The following is a 14,303-nucleotide window of genomic DNA, read 5'->3' on the forward strand; positions in this document are numbered from 1 at the left end:
TGTCAAAGCTCACACCCTGGGCACTGCTCCGAGGCAGGCTGGTGGAGCGTGTGGAGCGAGCTGCAGGGTAGACTGGACTCCAGCTTGTGGAAGTGGCTTTAAGTCGGTGGCCGCACTCGCTGGCTCCGCTTCTTCACATCGCGGGGATAAGCCCGGGGTGCCATCGGGGCCGGGACGTGCACCGGCACGAGCCTCAGAGGGACTGCACTACCCGCCGCAGCCCAAGCACCTTCCGGGGTCGCCCCGCCCCAGGCCCGGCCTCTGCAGCGCGAGGCTAGGACCCAGGCGCGAGATCCCTCCCGCCGGGCTGCGCTGCGCAGGCGCGGCGCGTGGCGGCTCGTCGGCGTCCCGGCCTGCCCCGCGCGCGCTGACGTCGCGCAGCCTCGTCCGCGCCGTCGCCGTCGCTGCCACCGACGCCGCCATTGGAATCGGCCCCTCGTCCGTGTGTTCCGTCCCTGCTTACCGCGCTGCGTCGTGTCCCGCGAGCGGCCCGCGCGCCCATCAGCCGCCGCCGCGGCCTCCCGGCCGGCGCCCGGGAAGGGGGCGGCGGGCCCGGGACCGCGAGAGTGCGGGTGACAGGCCCGGCCTCGCGGGAGGCCGAGGCGGCGGGCGCTCCCGCCCCGCGCCGGCTGTTCATGAAGCATGTCGGCCACCAGCGTGGACCCTCAGGTAGCGGGCCGGGCCGGGGTCGCGGAGTTGGGGGCTTGGGTCTCGCGGGCAGGGCCTGGGGTCGCGGGAACGGGGTCTGGGGTCGGGGCCCCTGGCAGAGTCGCGTGTGACCGCCGATTCCGTCCGCGCCGGAGCGCGCCGCCGCCCGCGAGCGGTTCTGGTAAATAACTTTTGTTTCCCTTTCCTTCGGGTTTGTCCGCTGGTACGTCCCGGCCTGCGGCGGTGCAGAGAAGCAAAGGACAAGACAATAAAGGTAAGCGGAGTCGGGGGCCGGGCAGGCCGGAGTGAGGGCCGTGGGGAGAGGCCGGGAAGCGCGCCGAGAGGGCACTGCCCGGCTCCGGGGAGAGCACTCCATCTGGGCTGTGGTGCCGGGGGACTGGGCAGGTGGGAGCGGGGACCTCCGCGGGTGGTGAGAGGAGTCGCAAGGTGTGGGGGTGTGGGGGGGCGAGGGGCCGGAAGCCCGAGCCCGGCCGGGTGTCAGGGGCCGCCACGGGCGAAGCGCCTGGGCCCTGGGACTCGCTCCGCGCGCACTTCCAGCCCTTGTCTCCCACGTCCCTGGTCCTCGCCATGTTCTTTCTGGCCCGGGGCAAACCCCCAGAATTAACTGCGAGAGCCCGCGAGTGACACTTTTAACCAGTGTGTGTGTGACTCCGGTGGAACCAAATAGGGCTCCTCGAGTTTTCAGTTGGAAAAGGCCCAGCACTTTACTTACATTTTCTTTCCTTTTCTGGTTGGGCCGAGTGACTGTGGGAAATACGCAGAGCCAGGTAATAAGCTGAGAAACATCTTTCAGTCACAGGCTGTTTCCCAGCTGCAACTGTGCTGACCGGGGCCAGGTCCGCTGCCCCGTGCAGGCTGTTGGGCTTGACTGACACCTTAGACCACTTCATCTTCATTAAAACCTGGCTCCGGGGTGCTGGCGCTATCTTGTGTGCGCCTCTGTTTTGTCCACATCTATCAAATAAAGATGAAGTCTTTATCCAGAAAGCATAACCTCAGCGACTGGAAGTTCTAACTAGTTGTATAAATATTAGTTTCATGCTATTTATGTCCATTTCTAAGTAAAAGCAATTTCTACTGAAATTGATGTGCATAGACTTTATTACCTTTAATTTCCATACTTACAAGTAATTTTTAAAAATGCAAACACAATATTTGTTTCTGCTATTCTAGTACAAAATGGTTCTTTGCATCAGAAGGATACAGTTCATGACAATGACTTTGAGCCCTACCTTTCTGGACAGTCAAATCAGGTGAGTTTATGTTTTTTAGCATGTATTTCTACATTAGTTTTGACTGCGTTATGTGATGTGCCTTTACTGCTATATTGTCGGCTGTATTATTTTAAACGACAAAGAAGCAGACTGTGGCGTATGGAAGTAATAGGAAGACTGCTGATGAGGACGAGCTGGGGTTGAAAGTGCAGTGACACTGGATTTCTCTAAGGACGTGCAGTCCCGCCGGGGCTGGCATGAGCTGACTTCTAGCTGGCCTCGGCCTTGGTCAGCAACGTGCTGCCTTGGACCAGTTGGAGGCGTGAGAAGTTCTCTGATGTTCTCAGGTGATGGGCAGTGTGGTCCAGGAGAGCAGCTAGGAGCCCCGCTCTGGGGCCCAACTCCTTCCTTGGGTTAGAATCCCAGCCCCACCACTGACTGCTGCTCCCTCAAATGGCTTGCCTCCTGCGCCTGTTTCCTTTTCTATAAGCAGACAGTGGTGGGTGCCTCACAGAAGTGACGGGGGTGACATGAGCTGGAGCAGGGAGCTCAGAGACGGGGCCGATACAGGGCCCAGTGAGTTGTAGCCACCTGGTGTGCTTAGGGTTTTCAGGTTTCTTGGCCTTGGCACTGTGGACATTTAGGACTGAAATTTGTGTTGTGTGTTGTAGGGTGTTTAGCAGCCTGCCTGGCATTCATCCATGAGATGCCATTAGTAACTGCCTCAACCACCACCACCAGTGTGACAGCCAAGTGTCTCCTGGGGGTAAATTGCCCTGGTTAAAGCCACTTGGGATAATTGGAGTTAAGGTTTAACATATAAATATAATATCTCCCACTTTTAAAACACACTGTGCTCGTTTGCTTTAGAATAAAAGCACGCTTTGCCTCTTCCCTGTGGTGAACTAGAGCCAGCCTGCCCTTCTCTAAAGTGTCTCAGGACTTCTCCTCCCCTCCGCCCTCCTCCTACTGTGCTACAGGTGGGCAGCTGGGCCCGAGAATCTGCCCTGCCTCTGGGGGACCAGGAGCCTCGGCGGTTCCTCCGGTGGTGACAGCAAGAAGTTAATGGGCTTATTTTTCTGATTGTCTTATTTGTTCTTAGGTGATTTAAATACTATGCAAATATTGTGTGGTAATTTTAACCAAAAGGAGGGGTGCTTCACTATGCTTGAAATTTATTCTAGGAAGCGGAGCTTTCATGTTACTTCAGGATTTGTTAAAATGGACTAGGTTTCTGGTGTCAGTGGAGTGGTCACAGCTCTGTGTCGCTCTGGGGAAGCCGTGTGGAAAGACCCTCGTAGTTGAAGCTCCGTGTGAACAGCCTGAAAACGGCCCCTTTGTCTTGATTGTTAAGAGACGCACTTTTCAGCCTTTGCTTAACAGTAAATCCAGGCTCTGGTTTTCACAGAAACACCAGCTGTTTGGATGATAGGGAGCGGGGAGAAGGGAGAGGAGGGCTCTTGGTCTTGCAGGTGGAGAAACCAAAGAGCAGAGGCAGTCAGTCGAGCTCGGCAGTGCAGAGCCAGGCCCCTCTCCTCTGTCCCTGTGTCTGTGGTCACTATCTTTCAGGGCCATGGGGCCCAGCTGCCCTGCAGTCAGGACTCAGCAACCTGGCCATGTGGACCCTGCTGGCAGGCAGACTCCTGTTACCCTGTTAGGAAAGTGCTCTTTGCGTCTTGGTTCCCAATTCTCACTGAGCAAGTGCTGGGTGTCCAGCCGCCAGGTGCTAGTGAGGGAGAAACAGAGATTGGAGTGGCTGAGCAATGAGCTCAGTCCCGGTGGTGGCACCCGTGAGCTGGACGTGTGACTAGCTGCGCAGGCGCAGTTCTAGGAGGCCTTTCCCTTGTGCACATGCACACCTTGCCCTGTGGTGCTTTTCTTTTAACCCAGATGTTTGCTGTCGCCGTCAGAGGCTACTTTTATCTTGTATGGCCTTGACACTGGGTGACGTGGAGGACATTGCAAGGCCTGCCTGTGGTCGGGAGCCTTGGCAGTGGAATCATTGCCCTGGGTGGGGCCTGTAGCAGAGGCTGGCCATCCTGAGCACAGCTGGCAGGATCCAGAGGAATTAACCCTCATTGTCAAGGTGCTCAAACCTCCTCCTCCAGGCAGGAAGCAAATGCAGAAATTCTGTGGCTGCCAAGCTGCCATCTCCATATGAGCTCGGAGGCTGAAGTCACAGCTCTGAGCCCAAGGAAGGGGCAGAGCTGGTTTCCTGCGAGTCCAGTCACTTTGTCACTGTTTTCATAATTGCCCTTGATGCTTTTCTTTTTACATAATTTATTCAAGTTTCTTTTGTTTCCTTTTAAAGTAAATGCTTCTCGGCATAGTGTTCTGTTCCCCGGGCTTCTGAAGGGTCCTTGTTTTCTCTCTAGTTTCTTCTCTTGGTCACTGATGGCTGAGTCACGTTATTGTTTGTGAAACGCGTAAAGCATTTGAGTAATTTCAGAATTCCTTCCTTCTCAGAAAAAAGGATATAGGAAGCAGATATTTCAACTTTAAAATAAACTTACCTGGTCATTCAGAATGAGAAGTGTTTTTTTTAAAATGTGGTTAAATTTTTGTAAATATGAAAAACTTTAAAAAAATATTTTTATTGATTTCAGAGAGGAAGGGAGAGGGAGAGAGAGATAGAAACATCCATGATGAGAGAATCATTGATTAACTGCCTCCTGCATACCCCTCACTGGGGATCGAACTGGCAACCCAGGCAGGGCATGAGTCCTGTCTGAGAATCGAACTGTGACCTCCTGGTTCATAGGTATATGCTCAACCACTGAGCCACACAGGCTGGGCTGAAAACTTTTAATTCCAGAATAGATTTAAAGCTTTGTTGTGTTTTACTGTTTGTTTTCCCAAAGAAAACGATCCAGGGATAGTCACTGACTATTTGAATTTGTTTCTTTGGCGTGCCCATTTGTTTACAGTTTTGACTTAGTCACCAGATGCCCTACTGAGTTCAGCGCCTGGGGCTCCTTCTCTAAGTCAGAAGGCTGGTTTTGCCTTGACCACTGTCAGTGGGTGTGGCCTGAGTGGCAGTCCCTCCTGGGAAAGTGCCAAGTGTGGTGGTTTTACCTTCTAGAACAGTGATGGCGAACCTATGACATGCGTGTCAGAGGTGACATGTGAACTCATTTTTTTGGTTGATTTTTCTTTGTTAAATGGCACTTAAATATCTACACTAATAAAAGAGAAACATGGTAATTAGCGTACGACCGCTACCCTTCCCATTGGCTAATCAGGGCGATATGCAAATTAACTGCCAGCCAAGATGGCGGCCAGCAGCCAGGCAGTTTAAAGCGAACATGAGGCTTGCTTGCTGCAGTGAAGGAGGACTCCAACGTTCCCCGCCTGCGCTGCCGGCTTCTGAGCTGGCAGTTTGAAACTTTGTAACAAATATAGAAGCTAAACAAAACCCCAGAAACCAGCTTTCAGCCAGCCGGGATCTCAGAGCTAGAGTTATACATTGTTTCGATTATAGAACGCAAACAAACCAGATACCTGCTTTCAGCAGCGGAAGCCTCAGAGCTAGAGCCAGAGCTAAAGCTGGCCCAGAATAAAAAAAAAAAGAAAGAAAAAAAGGAGCGGTTGGGAGCTTCAGTCACCCGCCAGCCTGAAAGCAGCCCTCAGCTCCTCACCCAGACTGGCCAGGCACCCCAGTGGGGACCCCCACCCTGAAGGGTGTGTGACCAGCTGCAAACAGCCATCATCCCCTCATCCAGGCTGGCCAGGCACCCCAGTGGGGACTCCCACCCTGATCCAGGACACCCTTCAGGGCAAACCAGCCAGCCCCCAGGCCTCTATCCTATATAGTAAAAGGGTAATATGCCTCCCAGCACCGGGATCAGCGGAGCCACGAGGCCTCTTGGCACCTGATCAGCGTGACAGGGGCCAGTGCCCAAACCCCCTGATCGCCCTGCTCTGTGTGTGACAGGGTGCAGCGCCCCAACCCTCCCCCCCCCCCCCCCACAGGCCCTGCTCTGTGTGTGAAGGGTAGAGCGATAACCTCCCCATTGGCCCTGCCCTGAGTGTGAGAGTGGCGGCGCCCCAATCCCCTGATCCGCCCTGCTCTGTGTGTGACAGGGGGCGGTGCCCCAACTCCCCTATAGGCCCTACTCTGTGAGTGACAGGAGAGAGCTCCTCAACCCCCTAATGGGCCCTACTCTGTGCATGACAGGGGGGAGCTCCCCAACCCCCTGATGGGCCCTGCTCTGTGCGTGACAGGGTACGGAGCCCCAACCCCCCTGATGGGCCCTGCTCTGTGCGTGACAGGAGGCAGCGCCCCAACCCCCTGATCGGCCCTGCTCTGTGCGTGACGGGGTGGCGCCGCAACCTCCCCATCGACCCTGCCTTGAGTGTGACAGGGGGCGGTGACCCAACCCCCCAATCGGCCCTACCCTGAGCGTGACTGAGGGTGGCATCGCAACCTCCCAATCTGCCCTGCTCTGTGCATGACAGGGAGCGGTGCCCCAACTCCCCAATCAGCACTGCTCTGAGCCCGACCAGGGGCTGCACCTAGGGATTGGGCCTGCCCTCTGCCACCCGGGAGCAGGCCTAAGCCAGCAGGTCGTTATCTCCTGAGGGGTCCCAGACTGCGAGAGGGCACAGGCCGGGCTGAGGGACCCCCCCACCCCCCTTGAGTGCACAAATTTTTGTGCACTGGGCCCCTAGTATAAAATAAATAATCAAAAATATAAGTCTTTGTTTTACTATGGTTGCAAAGATAAAAAAATTTCTATATGTAATATGGCACCAGAGTTAAGTTAGGGTTTTTCAAAATGCTGACACGCCGAGCTCAAAAGGTTCGCCATCACTGTTCTAGAAGAAGACGCCTACTCACAGGTGTCATGCACTAAGAATATGTTCTCCTTTGGTTTATGCACCATGTCCCTGGTGAATGGACTCCAGGTCACCACCTCAGGTGTACAGTTGACCAAGGGACAGCTTGTTGGCTGTACAGAGGCTAAGCTGAGGCGGGTTTGGGCTGGAGCACTTCTTGTCACATCCTGTGTGGGGAGCTCATGACCAGGGCACAGGGAGGACGTCAGCTATGAGCCCTCCATGTCTGCGTTTTCATTGGTGGGTTGCAGTCCACTAGTGTCAGTTCTCTAAGTTTAGGAACTACCTCCCTCACAGGGCAAGGCTGGAAGCTGTGGTGTGGATGGCAGCCTAACCTGCAGCCCATTCAATTTCACATGGGGTTGACATCTCCAGGTTTCTTTCTGCTCAGGATGACTTATTCCAAATAGCTTGTTGAGTGAACCTGCTGTGTCCTGCTGGTGTGGCCGGTGCTTTGCAGTCTCATTCCAACCGTCGGCGTTCTCTGTGTCTCCTCCAGCCCCGAGAATAGTCTGACTCATTATCCCCTGTTGTTTCCACAGAGTAACAGTTACCCCTCCATGGCCGACCCCTACCTGTCCAGCTATTACCCGCCGTCCATTGGATTCCCTTACTCCCTTAATGAGGCACCGTGGTCAACTGGAGGGGACCCTCCCATCCCGTACCTCACCACCTACGGACAGCTCAGCAATGGCGATCATCACTTCATGCATGACGCCGTGTTTGGACAGCCTGGGGGCCTGGGGAACAACATCTATCAGCACAGGTTTAATTTTTTCCCTGAAAACCCTGCCTTCTCAGCCTGGGGGACAAGTGGGTCTCAGGGACAGCAGGCCCAGAGTTCTGCTTATGGGAGCAGCTACACCTACCCACCGAGCTCCCTGGGTGGCACGATTGTGGACGGGCAGACGGGCTTTCACAGCGACACCCTCAACAAGGCCCCCGGGATGAACAGCCTGGAGCAGGGCATGGTGGGCCTGAAGATCGGAGATGTCACCACCTCTGCAGTCAAGACAGTGGGCTCAGTTGTCAGCAGTGTGGCAATGACTGGTGTGCTTTCTGGCAATGGTGGGACAAATGTAAACATGCCGGTTTCGAAGCCGACTTCATGGGCTGCCATCGCCAGCAAGCCAGCAAAGCCGCAGCCGAAAATGAAAGCCAAGGGCGGACCTGTCATCGGGGCCGCACTGCCCCCTCCGCCTATAAAGCATAACATGGACATTGGCACCTGGGATAACAAGGGGCCCGTGCCCAAGGCCCTGGCCCCACAGCAGGTGCCGGCTCCCCAATCTGCCCCCCAGCCTCAACCGGTTGTGCAGCCTCTGTCAGTTCAGCCCCCCCCTTTGGCCCAACCACAGTATCAGAGTTCTCAGCCGTTGCCCCAAACCCGCTGGGTTGCCCCCCGCAACAGGAATGCAGCGTTTGGGCAGAGCTCGGGGACTGGGGGTAACAGTCACTCCCCCGGAAGCACCCAGTCTGGTTCTGCCCTGAGCGCAGAATCCCATCCAGTCCTTGAGAAACTGAAGGCTGCCCACAGCTACAACCCTAAGGAGTTTGACTGGAACCTGCGGAGTGGCCGCGTGTTCATAATAAAGAGCTACTCGGAGGATGACGTGCACCGCTCCATCAAGTACTCCATCTGGTGCAGCACCGAGCATGGTAACAAGCGCCTGGATGGTGCCTTCCGCTCCGTCGGCAGCAAAGGACCTGTCTACCTGCTCTTCAGCGTCAACGGCAGCGGCCACTTCTGTGGGGTGGCGGAGATGAAGTCGCCCGTGGACTACGGCACAAGTGCTGGGGTCTGGTCTCAGGACAAGTGGAAGGGCAAGTTTGACGTGAAGTGGATTTTTGTCAAGGACGTGCCCAACAACCAGCTCCGGCACATCCGACTGGAGAACAATGACAACAAGCCGGTCACAAACTCCCGCGACACCCAGGAGGTGCCCTTAGAAAAAGCAAAGCAAGTGCTGAAAATCATCGCCTCCTACAAGCACACCACTTCCATCTTTGATGACTTTTCTCACTATGAGAAGCGACAGGAGGAAGAGGAGGTGGTGCGCAAGGTGAGTTGGGTGAGTTGGGGTCCGGGGCCCTTACCTCACCAGCGTAAAGCCTGGTGACGTTAGAGTGGACAACGGCCAGATATAACTTGATCCTTTTCCAGTTTTTAAGAAACAGTGATTGGGACCACAGTGCACAGTTCTGCTGGGAAGGACTTGAGGGTGACTCACTTTCCTCTCTGAGTCATGGTCTTTCTAGTCTTTGTTGAGTCAGGGACGCTCTGTTCTTGGGCATTGGGGCCAAAGCGAGGCTGCTGGGCTGCGAGGCCCCACTCACTGAGGGAAGGACACTGATCTGCAGGTTGTTGTTTATTTTTTTCTCAAAAACCCAGTATCTTGCAGTTTTGGAAAGTTGACCCAGCTCTCTGTGGATGAGAGAATGGCGGGGGAGGAGACTGGGTTCAGACATGTCAGAACAGCCCAAGCCAGCAGGCCTGGAGATGGGTCTCTGAGGGTCCAGCTTCCCATTATGCGGAGACACCTGGAGCCCGCTGCAGTGGAGCCTGCTCTGGAGAGAACACGCAGGTGCCCACAGGCTGGCCCCAAAGTGGGGGCACGAGGGCAGCAAAACATTCTGAGGCAACTTTGCCCTGAGATTCTCTCCTGTGTCTTTGTTTTTAAAATGTCCTTCTTTCATGAAATGTCAGTTGGTAATCCGATGCATTTTCAATCTTTTTTGGTTGTCCATGTTAAAGCATCACCCACCTGTGAGCTTCAAATGTCCCAAAGCATTTAGCAGAAAGGCGGCAAACTGGGCCTATCATTGGTGGTGGTGAAAGTTTATACTTAAAGGTGTCAGCTCGGTGAGTGCACTTGGAAAATAAGTTGGTCTCTCATTGTCTCTTGTGCAGAAAATAGAAAGGTTTGTCATTTATTTCCAGTTACTGAAATGCTGTATTTTAGCTCTTTTAGGTATAGCATAAAATACCTAAATAAGTAAAATTGCTGAATTCACAGCGACAGAACAGAGCTCATTGGTTATGCAATTTGAGGGCCTTAGGCGGCTTGCAGCTGGTTCTTGCTGTGTGTGCAGTTCGTCTTAAATACTGTGATGATTTCCCTAAACATCATGAGTTTCTAAAGGTGGTGAGCGGAGGAATAGATTTCTGCCCCTCACCTGTGTGGTGTTTAGAACGTGCTAGTGCCTTAAAACTTGCAATGTAGCAGCTAAACCCTCAGATGTCTGTCAGTGAGTTGGGTGTTGGGAAGTGGAAGCTTGCAGTCAGACCTGGGCACTCAGCTTTGAGCCCTTCCCCCAGCCAGCCCGACAGGCCTGTGAAATTCCACTGGGACACAAATGTGGCTTCTGTTGCTGCTCTGGGCATCCCCGGAATGCTCCGCAGATGCCTCCCAGACCTGGCGCTCACCAGCTCACATGCGTCAGCGCCACTTTTAACTTACACGATGGAGGGGCAGGCGGGGGCTGACTGGTTAACATTCGTGCTCACTGTGCCTTAGACTGGGTGGTTCTTGCCTGCTCCCCAGCACCTCCCGCAGGGCACTCTGGGTTCCCTGGTCGTCAGGGGTCGGACGCTGGGCTCTGAAGAACAGACGGACTGAGAGGTGTTTGGGTTCTTCAGACCCAGGCTTGTGCTTAGGCTGCCTGGCTCTCAGGACTCCTAGGAATCGAGGTGTCTTTTGCCAGTAAGTTGCAGGTGATGTTTGGCAGGACTGCTGTGCCGTCCCATCTAAGCTAAAATTTGGAGACTCACTGATTCCTTAAGGAGCAGTAACTCACGAGCTGCATCAAACCTGGTCCTGTAGGTGAGTGTCAGTCCCCGGGAGAGCCTGCCCTTCCGTTTTGCTGCTAAAGATCTCCTGTGAGGACAGCTTCTAGGGCCCGGCTCCTCCCATCACAGCCAGCCAGCCTCAAAAGCCCAAGGGCTTTCAGAGCACCAGGCGAGCCGGGCATGGTTTATGATGGTGGTCCTTGTTAAGAGAACCAGGGACGCTCAGGTTCCGAGTCGGCAGGGAGGAGGTGCTGGTGCTAGAGCAGTGCATCTTTCAGGGCCAGTTGCTTGTTAGAAAGTAGCGCAGGGCCTCTGACAAGCTCCCTGCCCTGGGTGATGAGGTGGATGTGGGGAGAGAATTGAGGTGTGTTGTTAACCTGAAGACACATTCAATTCATTTTTAGCAAAAGGGGTTCATCTTGTTTCGTAACCCTTTCAGTGTCTAGTAACCCTGTCTGTTGGGGACTCTGTCACGACCAGCTCCACATATCAAGTGTCCTTCAGGAGCTTTGTCCTCACTACCGGACGGGGCAGGATGAAGTGGGCAAGCAGGGCGGCACCGGGGTGCAGGGGCAGGTGCTCCTCTTGGGCACGTCCCCATGTCTCGAGCTAAGCATAGTCACAGCCTTGTGAGGACCCCTGCTACCGGGACCCAGCGAGTGGGGAGGCTCCCCTGGGAGTCACAGCTTGTCACACCCCCTGGGACACACCAACCCCAGGGGCTTTGCCTGGAACAGGTGGATGCCAGGCGAAGTGGTTGGCAGGCCTGGTCTGCACAGCTGGAACCCTGAAGCCTGGAGCTGCTGGTGGAGGGGAGTATCCAGTGCTGGTCTGGTCTGGCCAGTCCCAGTGGAGCTCGGGTCCAGATCTGTGGCTGCAGCCCCCAGGGCAGCCTGGGACTCAGTTTTGAGGGAGTTGGTGCACATGTTCACCCCAGGTGTTAAACTTGTTTCCTCTTTTCTTTTTTACAGGAACGGCAGAATCGGAGCAAACAATAAGGATGAGCCAGTTTCTGTTATGATCTAATGTTTGATTGAAAAGCCGAGTTTCAGAACGTGTGCTTGGTGCTGTGCCTGGGTCAGCCCAGCCGTCTTCCTGTGCAGGCCTCGTGCTGCCTCTCTGCGTTCTCTGTCGTTTGTTTTTGCCCAGGTGGCTCTTCACTCATGTGTATTTTTTCTGTGTATTATAGTATTGTAGAACTCACTAATAAAGTTTTCGTCAGCTTATCAATCAGATTGACCTAATGCGAAATATAAATATCTTTAAAAAAAACAACCTAATGCACCCCCAAAGAATTTTTTTTTTGGCAGAAATTATGTGCTTGTTCTTATATTCAAAGTCATCTAACATCTTTCTTTGAGATTATTTCTCACCCCTGTTGCCTCGTCTTGAATGTATCGAACCATGAGTTGTTTTGTCATGTAGCGTTTGTGTTAAATACTCTCTTCAAAGTGCAAGTGAGCAATCACCTGGTTGGGCTGGTTTGCCATTTTATGATCAGTTACCTGTCTAAGAGGCTACTCTGCCATCTGTTTTTTACTAGAGAAAGATAAATTTTAGTTTTCCAGATTTGGTTACGGCTGTGTTTCCTTGGGCCGCCCACCCTCTCCAACCCCGCACTGGAATAGCACTGTCCAGCGGGGTGACAGCAGGACCCGGCGTGCGGAGGTTAGGGTCCAGGGTTCAGGCACCCTCAGTGTGTGCAACTCATTGTAACCCTTTATCTTCTCTTGAGAATCCTGATTCCATCTTACGTTTTTATACCAGTAATGCTGAGCTTGTATTGCTCTGCTCTGGTGGCAGACAGTGTCATGGATGGTGCTGCCCACTGTAAATCTCACCGCGTGGCTACTTTTCTTTTTCCCGTCAATTGGTTTTTTAAAAGAAAACAAAAAAACTTTAGACACTGAGTGTTCGGTCATGTTTTGTGGAGTGAGGGCTGTTGCCCTCACTGTCACCTGGAGTTGAAGCATGGAAATGGTGCTCGTGCCCGCCACGCTCGCTCGCACACGCATCTACACGTGCCCCCTAGAGGACTTGCCGTGTAGAGAGCAGATCTAAAAACTATTTACTCTGAATGGCCCTCTGAGTTCAAGTGTAGGTAGGCTGTATTCTTTAGACTTGTGTTTAGAATGTGTCCCTTTCTCTGAACTGTTACCGCTTGGATGGAGTCATGGACAACGTGGGACACTGTTACCTTGAGAAAAGTACAAGCCTTAATAAACAATCCTATTAGCACGCCTGGTGTCCTCTCATTCTTCACCCTGCTTGACGGGCTTTTAAAGGCTGTCCCAAAATTCACGCAAGAAGTAATTTTGATAGAAAACACAGGTTTATAATTAAAAATTGTAAATTTTTTATTGATTCACAAAGTATACAGTATAGGGTTATGTATGGAATAGCATATCGAGTAAATGGCCTCCACAGCTTTGCTGGCACATACACACACTTGTTGAAATTTTCCATGACCGTTTTGCATAAATGTGGCTGAATTTCGATGAGGCTCATTTTCATCTTGATGGCTTGGTTAATCGACAAAATTGTCACATTTGGGGCTCAGAAAATCCACGAGTGATTGTTGAGAAACAAATGCATCCACAACGTGTCACTGTTTGGTGCGGATTTTGGGCTGGAGGCATCATCGGACCATTCTTCTTTGAAAATGCGGCTGCTTAGGCAATAACAGTTAATGGTGCTTGCTATCGTGACATGATAATCCATTTTTTGGTGCCTAAATTGCAAGATATGGATGTGGACGACATGTGGTTTCAACAAGATGGTGCCACATGCCATACAGCCCTAGAAACAATTCAATTACTGCATGAGTCATTTCCTGGTCGTGTAATTTCCCGTTTTGGTGATCAGAATTGGCTGCCCAGATCATGCGTAGGTGCCAGCAAAGCCGTGGAGGCCATTTACCCTATATGCTATTCCATACATAACCCTATACTGTATACTTTATGAATCAATAAAAAAATTTACAATTTTTAATTATAAACCTGTGTTTTCTATCAAAATTACTTCTTGTGTGAATTTTGGGACACCCTTTAGCTGCAAAGCCAGTTAAAGGGTCACCCACTGCCCTAAAGCCCACAGGTCTGTCGGGGAGCTGATGACCCCCTAAGTCCTTCCTCACCCTTGTTAGTCTGTTGGATGTAGAGGAACTTGAAAGACCCAGTTCTAACTCAGAACGAACAGTTCCCTTCATTTTGCCGTAAGCCTTTGAGAAAAGCAGAAGTACAGGGATTATGCTGTGAGGCCTGGGCCCACTGCCCCTCCAGCACTTAGCTGCTGACAGGTCTCTCCCCCTCAATCCCTCCTGTCCAACTGCAGAAGGGGTGCCCTCTAGAGAACTTGGTGTACAGTCGAGTTCGCCAGGTTTCCTCTTGGTTACAGCCTTGACAAGCATGACCAAGCCAGAGCATCAGTGTCATCCCAGAGAACCCCTCCCCTGCACCCAGGCAGGGACAGTCCTGGGTGGAAGGGGATGCGGAACGTCCAGGACATGCCACTTGGAGGGTGTCCCCCGCCTGAGGACTGATCTGCCAGGAGACGTGTAGCTTTGCCTTTGCTCAGTTGCTTCTCTGGCTTTATTTTGGGAAGAGTTAGACCTGGAGTGTCAGCCTCCTCGCCTGCCGTTTGTCGGTTTGGTCAGTGCACATGATGTGGTCCCTGACTTGTGAAGTGGTGCGCTGGGGGTGCTGCAGTTGCAGTGATGTGGCCCTCTGTGTTGGGGGCTTCCGGGGTGGGCGTGGGAGGAGACTGTGTGGCTGGTGACTAGGGAGCACAGA

The 14,303-nt window shown here is 53.1% G+C and overlaps 1 protein-coding gene across 2 annotated transcripts; it reads left to right on the forward strand.

Moving 5' to 3' along the window:
- The first annotated feature begins 410 nt into the window (after positions 1–410).
- On the forward strand, positions 411–12,750 carry YTHDF1 (YTH N6-methyladenosine RNA binding protein F1). 2 transcript variants are annotated; one of them, XM_070419623.1, is made up of 5 exons: positions 411–669; positions 898–922; positions 1,843–1,922; positions 7,265–8,794; positions 11,484–12,750. In XM_070419623.1, exons 1-5 carry the CDS (start codon positions 643–645, stop codon positions 11,508–11,510), a joined length of 1,689 nt encoding a protein of 562 aa, XP_070275724.1. In that variant the 5' UTR covers positions 411–642; the 3' UTR covers positions 11,511–12,750. The 2 variants fall into 2 exon arrangements, with proteins under 2 accessions (XP_070275724.1, XP_070275725.1); XM_070419624.1 differs by having other exon boundaries at positions 7,265–8,785.
- The last annotated feature ends 1,553 nt before the right edge of the window (positions 12,751–14,303 follow it).

Source organism: Myotis yumanensis, unplaced genomic scaffold, assembly GCF_028538775.1.
Source record: "Myotis yumanensis isolate MYYU_CA2020_CCGP unplaced genomic scaffold, mMyoYum1.0.hap1 SCAF_7, whole genome shotgun sequence".
NCBI lineage: Eukaryota > Metazoa > Chordata > Mammalia > Chiroptera > Vespertilionidae > Myotis > Myotis yumanensis.